The sequence below is a fragment of the Euphorbia lathyris genome, chromosome 7 (assembly GCF_963576675.1).
Source record: "Euphorbia lathyris chromosome 7, ddEupLath1.1, whole genome shotgun sequence".
In the NCBI taxonomy this organism is placed as follows: domain Eukaryota; kingdom Viridiplantae; phylum Streptophyta; class Magnoliopsida; order Malpighiales; family Euphorbiaceae; genus Euphorbia; species Euphorbia lathyris.
The window spans coordinates 62,244,028-62,256,252 of record NC_088916.1 but is presented as its reverse complement, the minus strand read 5'-3'; the positions used below and the strand labels follow the sequence as shown (position 1 = coordinate 62,256,252).

Here is a 12,225-nt window from a genome sequence, read left to right as displayed (position 1 = left end):
ATTGAAATTGAAATTGAAATGAACAATTGAAATGAATTAACCGAAACGGTGAGCAGTTGCGTCGAAACGTCGTGTCTGCTTGAGGTCGTTATCCCGAGACCGATGCTTGACTTGAGTGAAATGCATTTTTAGTAGGCTTAATTGATTGGACGTGAGTATAGGTAAATCGGAATTGACGTGATAAAACTGATATTTTGGCTAGGAAATTGAGTTTTTAGGTGTGAATTTGAGTAGAAAAACGAATCGGATTTGTGTTTGATCAGAAAAGAGCAAATTATACCGAATCAGGGACTTAGAGGGACGATTTTAATGGCTAAAATCAGACAAAAGGGGCTGTTGGAAATTGGTGATGAACAAAAGTTTGAAATTGTAAGGTTTGTGGTTAAAATTGATGATAAGAATGAAGGATTAATGATTGGAATTGGATTGGAAGTTTGAGAATTGAATTTATGGATGAATTTGGACGGAAAAATATGAATATGCTGAATATATTTGAGAGAAAAGTATTGATATGTGTTGTGTATTAGTTGTATTTGATTTGTTGATTTATTATTTTTTTTTTGTTGATTAGTTTTTTTTTTTTTTGGGGGGGTGCTTGAATGAAGATGAAGAATGTTATTTATAGGTGAGATTTGTGCCCACTAAGCACACACTTACCCACTGCTCATGCCATGATTCCACCTTAATCAAAATGTAGTTGTGCTTCCTTGATTATAGGCCTCAACTTGGTTAGCTTTGACCCGAAATTGTATTGTGTTTTTGCAGCTGATTTCGAAAAATTTCTGCTCTCTCTGTGTTCGTCCTGTGATGATGCTGAAGATGGATCCAGAAAGCTGGGGATATCTATTTTCTGGATCCGAGCTCACTTCTGGTGTTCTTGAATGTTTAGCTCACCAAATAATTTAATCAAAAGTGGCCAGTGACCATTTCGGATTTTCCTGCACACTTAAGTTAGTTTAATGATATTTTTCCACTTTGTCACCCATTAACCCATGTTTTTTTCTTCTTTTAACTATTTCTTTTTTATTTTTTATTTCTTTTCTTTTATATTCTTTTATTTTCTCTTTATTTTTACAACAAAAATAATAAATATAAAAACTATAGATTATAATTATAACCTATAGTACAAATGTGAATAAACGTAAAAATATAAAAAAATGTAAAAATTACATTTACCCAACAAAAAGAAAAAACTGCTGTTTTTCCTCCGTAATTTAACTGTAGAAACTCAATTTCAAATATGAAAAAGGAAGAAAAGAGACTTGAAGATAAGTTATAATTAGTGAGAGATCTTTTTAACAAAAAAATCAGGTAGACCTGTTCAAAACGTTTCCCAAAAACTGATTTATTAAAATTGTTACATACTTAAAATGAGGTTCCAACCTTCGTTGAAGGTTAAAGTTACCACTCAACCACATACCGTAGGCTTTAATTAGATGAGAGGTTTTGAAGGATAATTAAAAGGAGGATAGGAAATGATTAATGGAAACCCTTGTTTGGAAGATTAAAAAATATGAGGGTAAAGGTTTTGAATGGTTCAAAATTAATAGGTTTTTAATAGATTTTCAACCCACCAAATCGGTGAGTTTGGAAGGGTTTTGATGAACCCTTCCCTTTCTCCTAAATAAAGGTAAGAGTAATATCCTCTATCCCCTTCCCTACCCTTCCCAACCCTCTTTTTAATTACCCTTCAAAATCTCTCATCCAATCAAAGATTTTTTTTTTTATATATATATATGCATATATATGTTAGGTTTTAATTTATCATTAAATTTATTTTTTTGGGGGAAGAATAGAGGTTCCATTCTAATAAAATCAAGTAATGCCAGGTTGTTTAATTAGAATTATATGCGTAGGTGAAGTAGACAGATGTGCATTATTTTGCAATTCCGCGTGGGAAAATGTATCTATACAAAAAAAAAAATCAGTAATCTTTTTTTTTTTTGGTTACTAAAATCAGTAATCTTTCACATAACAGTCCAAAGTGAGTGAGTCTCTTTTGGTTATTCCTGACAACTCAAAAGCACTATCTCTTGTCTTTTCCTCCCTTTATTTTCCCTATAAATACTCACTTCTTTTCTCCTATTCCATACACTTAATTATGGGTATCTCCAAACTTCTACTTTCTTCACTTCTCTTCTCTCTTCTTCTCCTCCATTTTGCTCATGCCACGGTAAATATTACTATTTTCTATAAATAATAATCACTTCATTACTGATTAATTTAATCCAATGGATTTAATTTAGAAATTAAAAAAGTATTATTATTGGTTTGATTTTTACAGGTAAACTCAAATCAACCATCGCCTTATACTCCTCTTGCCAAAATCGGTAATTATTAATTATAGATTAATTAAAAAACATGAATTTGTCATGTTTATTAATTATTAATTTGTTGTTCAGATTGTGGAAGCGCATGTAGTGGCAGGTGTCAGTTATCATCAAGGCCAAATCTATGCAAGAGAGCATGCGGAACTTGCTGTGCACGCTGCAACTGTGTACCACCGGGTACTGCCGGTAACTATGACGTTTGCCCTTGCTACGCCTCTCTCACCACCCACGGTGGCAAACGCAAGTGCCCTTGATTTTAATTACGCATATACCGCCGCCGGATGAATGAATCTTATTAAAATAAAGTTTGATACTTTAGTATATAAACAAAAAGATGTTACCATCTGATGTAATTAAAGATGAGTTTTTTCTTTTATATTGATATCAGTCTCATTCTGTCTTTTTTTTTTTATAATTGGTTTTGTGTTATATTATCAGCTGTCTCGAATAAAATTCCCATCTCTAATTATATATATTTTTTTTATGATTTTGTCCAATTCAAAAATATTATTTTGGTTACTTAATGCTAAAATCAAAATGAGAAAATTCTATTATATATAGCTACGCCAGTGGCAGAGTCCCAAATTTATACTTTGGGGCTAATTTTAGCATAATTTTTCAAAGTTGAGTAAATTTTTTTTTGGGTAAAATACATAAATATCATAATGAAATATAAAATTAAAACTAAGTTATATCACTAAATTTAATTTTTAATATCATTATTTTCTATATATTATGATTTTATATTATAATTTACAAAATTTAAATTTCAATTTACAAATCTTTAAAATATATTAAAAGTAATGATTTTACTAATTATAGATAGTTTTTTAAAAGTGAATTTATATGTAAATTTTCCTAAATTGTTTTTAGTTTTCAACATGTTAAAACACACATTTCGATATATTGGTTAAAAAAATTAGAAATGTCATTCTAAAAAAGAGAGACATATTTAATTTTCTATAAATCTAATTCTAAATTCTAAGAAATTATAAAATTTTTACATTTTTTGTTTTTAATTTTAATTTAGAAATTAAGTTATTTGATTCTCCAAAATAAATAAAAATAAACTTTTTAATGGAAAAGAGTCTACTAAAATTAGTTAATAATAGTAACATGGTTCAATAAAATTCAAATAAATTAAAAAAAAAAACATTATAAAATAAAATGAGGATGATGGGATTTGAACCTAAAAACTCAAAGTACACATTTTAAATCATCATCTATTTTAAAATATTAAAATAATATTACATAAAGTGTATATAAACTAATATTAGGAGCCTATGAGGAGCAGAACCATCATTACTCAAAGGTTGAGTCGGGAGACTCCAGCCCCTCGGGTTCTAATATGGCTCCGCGCCAGTTGTTACATGAAGTTAATATTACTTATGTCCTTTATAAGTCCGTTTTAATCTTTCAAAAGTGAATTTTTTTTTTTCAAAATATAGAGTTGTTTTAATCTTTCAAGAATTTTTAGTTTGGTTTTTCCGAGCATTGAATAATTTTTATCTTAGTTTTTAATGTATCTATATGTTTTTGAACATTCTAATGCATGTATCCATTCAACTAAATGAGATGAGACAAGTGGTGGAAGAAATCAGGTCAAAGAGACAACACATTAAAGCAAAGGGAATACCCTTTATGTGAAAGACAGAGCTCACGCATCGTGTGGATCTAGAAAAGAGCTCCCGATTCTTATTTTGGTAATTCACACACCATGTGGACTACCAAAATCATCAACTATATTTCAGATTAAAACCCACTTGTTGGGTGGACTCTTTAAAGAGCCTTACAAATCAGTCTTGCCCCTCACTCCAGCTTTCTTCTAATTACAAAATTATCACCCCTTATTTACAACTCATGCCACCACCATATTTACCAGCTTACCACCTTTATCCTTACCTCATTTTACCTCTTAACCTTATTCCTTTAATTATTTATGTAATTTGATTTTTATGTAATTTGTTAATTGATGATATAAATTCATCTATTTCTTTGTAAGAAATAACTTTTTATCAATCAAACTTACATTTCTCTTTGAGAGCTTGTGTTGGGGTTTATCCCTTATACAATAGAGATTTTTCACTTCCTACGGGGTTCACTCATGAATATTGGACGTTTTACGGGTCCTTCAAATTTAGCTGGAAATTATTTTTGATACTTTACGATTGAAAATTATCACCGTTATCCGATTTTTATCACATTCCAAAACTTATTCTCCAATTATTACACGAGAGAATGAGAGAATTTTTTTTTTATATGATATACTGAGCAACGATTATGTATGATCAAATTAATATTAAGTAGGGTAAATTTTAACTATAATTGGAAATGATATTAGAATTATTTAATTTTTAACTTTATTCTTATCCATGAAAGTTAAACATCATCTTTCACATGAATAGGGGTAGAAACCAAAATAGAAATAAATAATAATATAATAATTCTGAATGGATTTCAGTTTGGCTTCCTTTCTTGGACTGCCTATTATTTGTGGCCAAATTTCAGCAAATTCAGAACTGTTTTTGTGTTTTGTTTTTATGTCTTTCCTTTTTAATTAGAGTAGCTAAAATCTCAGAATACTCCACAAATATATTCTGTTCAGTTATATAGAGTAAAAAACTTGTCATCAGAAATTTTTACGAGTATAATAAAAGGAAACAAATTATTTATATTAAATTATAGTACAGCATTTTTAGGATCCAGACCTGTTTGGTTTATCAGGAATCGTTTACATGTTCCTGATAAATAGTAGATGTTAGTTGATTGTTCTGCTAAAATCAACTATTTCAAAATTTTACGAACACTTTCTATCTCATGCTTAGATTAAAAAGCAAAAAATAATTCTAAAACATGAAACCAAACAAGCACTTAATGATAAAGTGTCATAGGTTACAATTGATTTTATACTAATAATGTCGCCAATTATGGACATCTTTTTTGTAAAGCCATGAAGTAAAAGAAGCCATAATTAATTAAACACAGAGGACAGCAATTTATCAGTGTCATAATCATATATATTTCACATAATTATATATTATATAAAAATAATAATTATGCAAAGTCATGTTAATCGAATTATCTTTATGAATTATCTGTATAAATCTTATTATCGTGTCAGAAATCAACAGATTTCTTATAACTAGTTTATTTACATTCCAACTCAGTTATGCAATGGTAAGGTCCATTTAATTTTGAAAGCCCACCTCAAAAAATTTGTTTATGTTAGTGGGGTTTCAAGCCCAAGCCATAATTTGCTTATAAGAATTCGGAATGGCATCTGATATTCTCGTTCCTTGCAAGTATTTGCTATGATAGAAATGAGTAGAGATAACAATGGATATGTTACCCAGAGATAATGTCAATCTCAAACTCTTAATCGTTTATTTTTAAATTACCCTAATAAATATACTTCTTGAATTCCATAGTCATCCATCTAAATCATGGGTATGCACGGATACACTTACCGATTAAGAATAAAGATATAAAATAAATAGATTACAAATCTAATAGAACATAAATTTAATAAACCATGCACAAATTTAACATTATAAATTTAAATATTTCAAATTATCAAGAAACTAAAACAATAAAAAAAAAAAAAAAAATCATTTTGATAAAATGACCATCTGCATTTTTCCTCAATTTGGTGTTCACATTCATCAACTTTCAAGAAAATAAGAGCGTGTTTGTTTACTCCATTTTCTATTTCTGTTTGCCTTTTCGTATTAAAAATGAGAGTTTTAGATCTTTAGTGAGGGAACTACAATAGATTTTCCAAATAACAAACCGTAATAGCAAACAGCAGGTAAACCAAACAGATCATAAATTTCCAAATACATGGCCGATACCGGGTACCCCAAGGGGGTAATCTCATACCCATCATGAGAAACCTTTCTCTTCCTAACCCTCCAACCGTTCATCAAATCAAAGCATAAATAGTCCTCATGGAAACAAGAACGGGAATATTTTATCTCCAATGCCCAAATAGAGATAGGGACGGGTCACTTCCTGTATACTGTGGTGGATCCAGCACCGAAACTGCGGGGATGCTCCCCGTGATAAATAACACTTCAATCGATACAAATTACATGCTATTTATGGCATAAAAGGGCTGGGTTTCACTGGAAAACTTTAACTACATTTTGTCTATTTCAGATATTACTGCAACCAAGGTTTGTTTGCAGCACCAGCACCAGCAAAGTGGCGAAAAGACACTATAGTAATGCAGAAATTAGAAACATCTACTCTATAGATTTGGAGGTAAAGCAATAACATTTCACTTCTCACCATTTTGGGATCCACAGCAATCGCAGTATTCTTCACCACATATGTCATTCATGTCGTAAAGCCGAAATCTCAAAGTCAAACATAGCTACTAAATGGAAACATGATTTCAAGTTTTAAGCCACTGTTGTAATGTCAAGTATCCAATTTCTTCCCAGAAATGCAGTCATGGAGACTAAGAGCATTTACACAGAAAAGGGAAACTTGTAAATAAACTATTTATGGTTCAGATTTCAAAATAAGCAGATTTAAAACAACAAATTGGGAACGTTTGCGCTTCATAAGATTAAGTTCAGGTTAATGCCCAAGCCAACGTACCAAATTCTACCATGAACCTTCAGCACCTGCAGTTGGATTCTGGAATGCAGAGAATCCCCAGAAGGTCTTCAATGCATAGGGAGGTGAAATCGTTACACCTTCTTCAGTAATTTTAGCTATCTGCAAATTTAGATAAGAAATATGTCAACCGTCAATTTAGAGAGAACATAAATTACTCCAACTATAATATGCTGTAAGAAAAAAATGTTTAATTAATATTAAATTATGAAGATTAGGTAATACTATTAACATCTTTTCAAGCTAAACACCATTTTCATTTGGACAAACACCATCCTTCAGATCAACCTTGTTTATAATTTCTACAATAACGGTAATGAAGTCAATGGACAAAACTTATGCCTTTCAAAATTCCCAAATTATCAAGATGGAGGATTGCAAGCTTGGAAGAATTTATTTTAAAAAAAAAACAAAACAAGAAAACATGCAAGTTTGCATATGATTAGCATGTAAATACAAAAACACAATTGAACTCTGAAAAATACGTAACACATGAATTAAGAAAGGCAAATGGTTTCTAGACAACACCTTGAGGATTATTATAAACAATGAACTTTCTACATATTACAAAAATAGAGATAAACAACAAATGTCAAGAGAATAGAAGGACGTGTCCACAGCTTTGAGTTCATTCTTCTTTCTCCCCAAGATTTTATGAAAAAGCATTAACTCCCTATGCTATTTATTCTCACAATTAAGATTTTTTTTTTCATATGGCTACAGTAAACGTTGTTTTCGTGTGACCGATAGGTCACAGGTTCGAGTCTTAGTAGCGGCCTCTTGCCAAAAGATTGGCACGGGAAGGTTTGCCCCCAATACACCCTTGCGGTGGGACCCCTGCCCGGACCCTCGCTTTGCGGGGACGCGTAGTGCACCGGGCCGCCTTTTATGGCTTCTGGAAAGAAACCGGCGTTCCTAACTTCCTACCAAGCTATTACTTTCACGTCCCGACCATCTTACATGAAAACCTATGAAGCACCGACACGGGTACTCGTTTTTAAAAAAAATGAGACACAGGTACGGTGGGGACACACCAAATTTATATATATATATAACATTCACAAGTTCGTATAAACTATAAATAACATCCATAATAAGTCATTAATTCATCAAAAAGAGACGTTTCATACTTCAAACTATTAACTATTTAAACTACCAAAAAAGGGATAGCTGTATACATTCTTTTCTTTAGATTTCGATTTCTTTTTTTTTTATTAGGGTTTTATTTTATTTTTTAATATCAACCTCCTTTTTTTGTAAAGTTATTTAAAAAAAACCCTCTATATTCTACTTAAATAACTCAGAAGCTGTGTCCCCATATTGAAAAAAAAAAGGAAAAAAGAGGGGACACTTTTTTGGGATGTCAGGTGCATGTCCTCGGAGTGTCCGGCAGTCATACGTTAACCTCCTAGAAGTTTCTGTGCTTCCTAGATGAAAACCCAATCACAGCTTCTTTCCATTTTCACTGAATACAATCTGAGGGTTAATGTTATATCATTTGTTGAAATATTACAATGATTCAATAAGACAGGAGGAGGTATGCCATAAAGGATTCAGCACACCAACAAAAAGTGTTTTTTTGTACTACACAAACAAATTAGAGGCATGTTATGGTACCAAAGCACAGCCCCAAAGCCAGGGAAATACCAAAAAGGAAAGTAATTGCTGCAGCCATATATGGATCAGAGCAATTTGTGTCATAGTCACAATTCAATATGGAATTCAATTTACCCAGCATTTTTCAACATCTAAGCATCCTGTTCAAACACCAGACGGAACCCCAGCAGTTCAATTCCCTAGTGATCACTGAGCATTTATTTTTAGATAACTCAAAGTCATTTATTTTGTTTCATTGGAGCATGTTAATATTTTCAAGCTTAACTCATTTCCAAAGACCCTCAACTACATCCATTTTAAAGCTGATATACTAATTCTTCTTCACCAGATAGAGAAGTACATTACAAAAGTTTCAGCAAAACCGGGCCAATTTTATCACTTTTCAGCATGATAAGTGGAGAAAAAAAATACTGATAATCAGGCAATTTTGGTAAACACAAACCTGAAGCTTGTTCACAGCAGATCTATCACGATATAGGAGCACACGCATGCACTTCTCCAGTAACTTAACACCATCTTCAAAACTCAGATTCTCGTGCCATTCATCACGAAGTATTGGCCTTGCAAGGTGATTACCAAATCCAGTTGCTACATGATTGTCCTCAAAGTTTACTCCTATCATAGAGACCTGAAAAAGCACAATAGGAAACAGAAAAACTCAGCACTACACAAATAATAGGTGGTTCAGATTGCAAACAATGCACAAAACTGAAGGCTACCATGCCAAGATACTTCTGTCCATTTTTCACTCCACCAAGAACAAGAGAATTCCACAATGGATTGAACTTGTTGCGCCTATTATACATCACCCTTGTCAAGTAGTTGTGCACCTCTTTAGGACCCAAAGAGTTGCCATCGTCCCACATATTGTCATATAGGCTGCAGATATTAAACAATAACAATTAACAGTTCCATGGAAGCAAGTTAATAACAATGCAAAGAAAATAATCTACATGCTTTTTTCCTCCAAAAGGAGTCCATAACAAGTTATAGCAATTAACTAAATCTTCAAATGTCATCAACAACCACCTACACTTACATTAGCTCATCAAGGTAGCGTAAAATCTCCTGATAATCACTCATTTCTCCACTAGCACCAAGAAGAGAATGCTTTCCAATGGGCTTAATTCGCTCCACACTCTTGTATCGCAAGGTGGATCCATAAGATCCTGCCATTCATTGAGAAAAGGGGGAAATTATTCTCATAATTTATCCCAATATATATTATAAACGGGAAAGGAGCCCAATTCAAATAATCATGAAGGAAAAGAAAAAGATATATGCAAGCCAAATTCGTATACAATTTGAAAGGGAAGAGTTGAATATTGTGTACTAAATACAATCAGGAATTCTTTTTCCATGATAGAGAAACCACACAACATAGGTAATTAAGAATAACTAACCGCCCATATCAGAAGCCATCAAAATGCCATCCTTAAACTTCAAAGCAACCACAGACGTCCCTGTCACATAAGGGTACCTAGACCAACATAAACACATAGGGGAATAATAATTTCAATTACACTGCGAGAAACGCCTCCAAAATTAACAATATACCTAAATTTAATTTAGATCAAAGAGAGAAGAAGATGGTTTACAGTGTTCTTTCAGCAGCTGAGTCAGGCCCCAAAAGCTTGGCAGGTTCAGAGCCCATCTCTTTCTTTGTCAGGGTGATGTTGTTGGTTTGTTAATCAAGCAGGAAAAGCTGAAGCAGATAAAAAAAAAGTAAGTAAACATAGAACAATTTCCAAATGTATTTATATTTTCTCATCCCAATTCTAAGACATGAAGTTATAGTCCCACATTCTGTTAAGCCCTCAAAAGAAAATAGACATCTATAAAGTAAATCAAGAGCAATGGTGGAAAGTGCAAAAAGGGCATACATATCTGTGAATATATGCAACAAACGAAATCAAAGAATAGTTGGAAATTGGAATTACTAACTGAAATAGTTCTTATAAAACATCAATTACCCAAAGGAAATCAAAGAAAAAAGATCTCAGACAATTTGACCCAAACTTCAACAGTTCCCCCGAAATCCCAAATATCAAAAAATAAAAGATTCACAAAAACAAATACTTGAACTAACCGAAAACTTTAAAGGGAGAGGTGACCTGAACGGTGAGATGGACTGAATGACGAGGTGTTCTGAACGCTGAGATGGATTGAACGGTGAGGAGAGGACTGCTGTGGGAATCGTAATACAAACAATCAGATCGACGGCGAGTTTGATCAAGGCTTTGCTTATACTCGACGGCAGACTGTGTTATGTAATGGGCCGAGTGCTTGCTGTGGGGCTTCTTAGGTGGGCTTTATCTAATTGGGTATATCAGTGGGCTTTAAGAAATTCGATAGAGGAAAAGGGACAATCGATGATTAAAAAAAAAAAAAAAAAGAAGAAGAAAAGGGACAATCGATCTAAAGATAAATTTTAGAAATCGCTTCATGTCAATTGCGTTCACATGGACCATTATGACCACGTAAATTTGATCATTCACTATTAGATCTATGCGGATTAAAATCCTAAAGTAGAGATTCAAATCATCCTAAGGCTTATATTTAATCCGCCTAGATCTAATTGTGAATGACCAAATTTACGTGGTCATCAGAGTCCATGTGAACGCAACTGCGCTTCATGTAGCGCAACTAACTCATCACACTTTAACCTCGCGCAATAGATAGGCTTGTCAATGTGGCATATTCATTGGATCCCGTTTTATTAGGGTCGGGGAATCCCCAATACCAATTTTATAAGGGGATGGAAAGAAAAATTATCTCAATTCTTGGGGATTGGTTGGGGACAGTAATAGCTAGCCCCGCATCACAGGAATCCCCAACCCATTAGCGTTAGGGTTAACTATGGAGATATCTATAGAAATACTTATTAAAATATAATATTGATGTTAAAAATATTTTATAATAGATATCATATATCGTGTATATTAAATATTAATATAATTTGTAAAAAACTAATCCTAAATGTAATTACATCCTATAATCTATAATTTATAGAATCCACCTTAAATAGAATTAGAACTTTTGTCTATCTATCTATAATTTTAAAATCGAAAGCTTTGAACTGTAAAATTGGGATATTTTGGCAATTTTTTCCAATTGAACCCTCCCTATACAATATTTATGTTCAACAGCTAGGTGCTTTTAAGTAATTGCTCACCTTTCCATTATAAATGTTTCTGATTTCCTTATACCAAAACGATGACGTTTTTAAGCAAGGGTATTGTTGTCATTTTACTTCACAATTATAGAGATGCATCTGGATTCTTTCAGGCATCATTTCCTCATTCACATCTGAGTTTATTTCTCTCCCACACATCTATTTTATCTTTGACGTTTTCTTCCTCCGGCTCTTTTCCGTCATCCTTTCCAACACAAAATTTTGATTCCAGCGCCTCTTCTAAGAATTTCCACTATCCTAAGTTTAATCTCCTTCATTTGTTAGTTTTTACTTTACAATTTTTGTGGATTTAATGAATGTTCCTGCTCAAAACCTTTCTGTTTATCACTGGTTTGCCGACGCCCGTTCATCGATCTGCACTCCTACGAAACTAGATCAGAGAGCGACCTGTTGTATACTTATGTAAGGAGGTAGCGAACCTTGGCTGTCCGAGTTACAAATACACACGGATCTGTTACT

At 32.6% G+C, this 12,225-nt stretch overlaps 2 protein-coding genes across 3 annotated transcripts; one reads left to right on the top strand and one right to left on the bottom strand.

Moving 5' to 3' along the window:
• The first annotated feature begins 2,033 nt into the window (after window positions 1-2,033).
• On the top strand, window positions 2,034-2,730 carry LOC136234825 (gibberellin-regulated protein 11-like). Its single transcript, XM_066024311.1, has 3 exons — window positions 2,034-2,173; window positions 2,285-2,330; window positions 2,403-2,730. The coding sequence occupies exons 1-3, from the start codon at window positions 2,102-2,104 to the stop codon at window positions 2,582-2,584; spliced, it is 300 nt and encodes a 99-aa protein (XP_065880383.1). The 5' UTR covers window positions 2,034-2,101; the 3' UTR covers window positions 2,585-2,730.
• Window positions 2,731-6,640: 3,910 nt separating this feature from the next.
• LOC136201105 (proteasome subunit beta type-4-like) lies at window positions 6,641-10,833 on the bottom strand. Of its 2 annotated transcripts, none has more exons than XM_065991682.1 (7): window positions 10,685-10,833; window positions 10,169-10,275; window positions 9,974-10,050; window positions 9,610-9,739; window positions 9,290-9,449; window positions 9,013-9,198; window positions 6,641-7,055 (listed from the first exon to the last, which is right to left on the bottom strand). In XM_065991682.1, exons 2-7 carry the CDS (start codon window positions 10,222-10,224, stop codon window positions 6,942-6,944), a joined length of 723 nt encoding a protein of 240 aa, XP_065847754.1. In that variant the 5' UTR covers window positions 10,225-10,275; window positions 10,685-10,833; the 3' UTR covers window positions 6,641-6,941. The 2 variants fall into 2 exon arrangements, with proteins under 2 accessions (XP_065847754.1, XP_065847755.1); XM_065991683.1 differs by having other exon boundaries at window positions 10,660-10,816.
• Between the last annotated feature and the right edge of the window lie 1,392 nt (window positions 10,834-12,225).

Bases quoted from the DNA above. Each gene is read 5' to 3' on its own strand.
- LOC136234825 (XM_066024311.1), top strand. From the start codon at position 2,102: ATGGGTATCTCCAAACTTCTACTTTCTTCACTTCTCTTCTCTCTTCTT. The intron at 2,174-2,284 runs GTAAATATTACT...TGATTTTTACAG, and splicing joins TCCATTTTGCTCATGCCACG to GTAAACTCAAATCAACCATC. The intron at 2,331-2,402 runs GTAATTATTAAT...TTTGTTGTTCAG, and splicing joins TACTCCTCTTGCCAAAATCG to ATTGTGGAAGCGCATGTAGT.
- LOC136201105 (XM_065991682.1), bottom strand. From the start codon at position 10,224: ATGGGCTCTGAACCTGCCAAGCTTTTGGGGCCTGACTCAGCTGCTGAA. The intron at 9,740-9,973 runs GTTAGTTATTCT...AATGAATGGCAG, and splicing joins GATGGCTTCTGATATGGGCG to GATCTTATGGATCCACCTTG. The intron at 9,450-9,609 runs GTAAGTGTAGGT...TAATATCTGCAG, and splicing joins CGCTACCTTGATGAGCTAAT to CCTATATGACAATATGTGGG.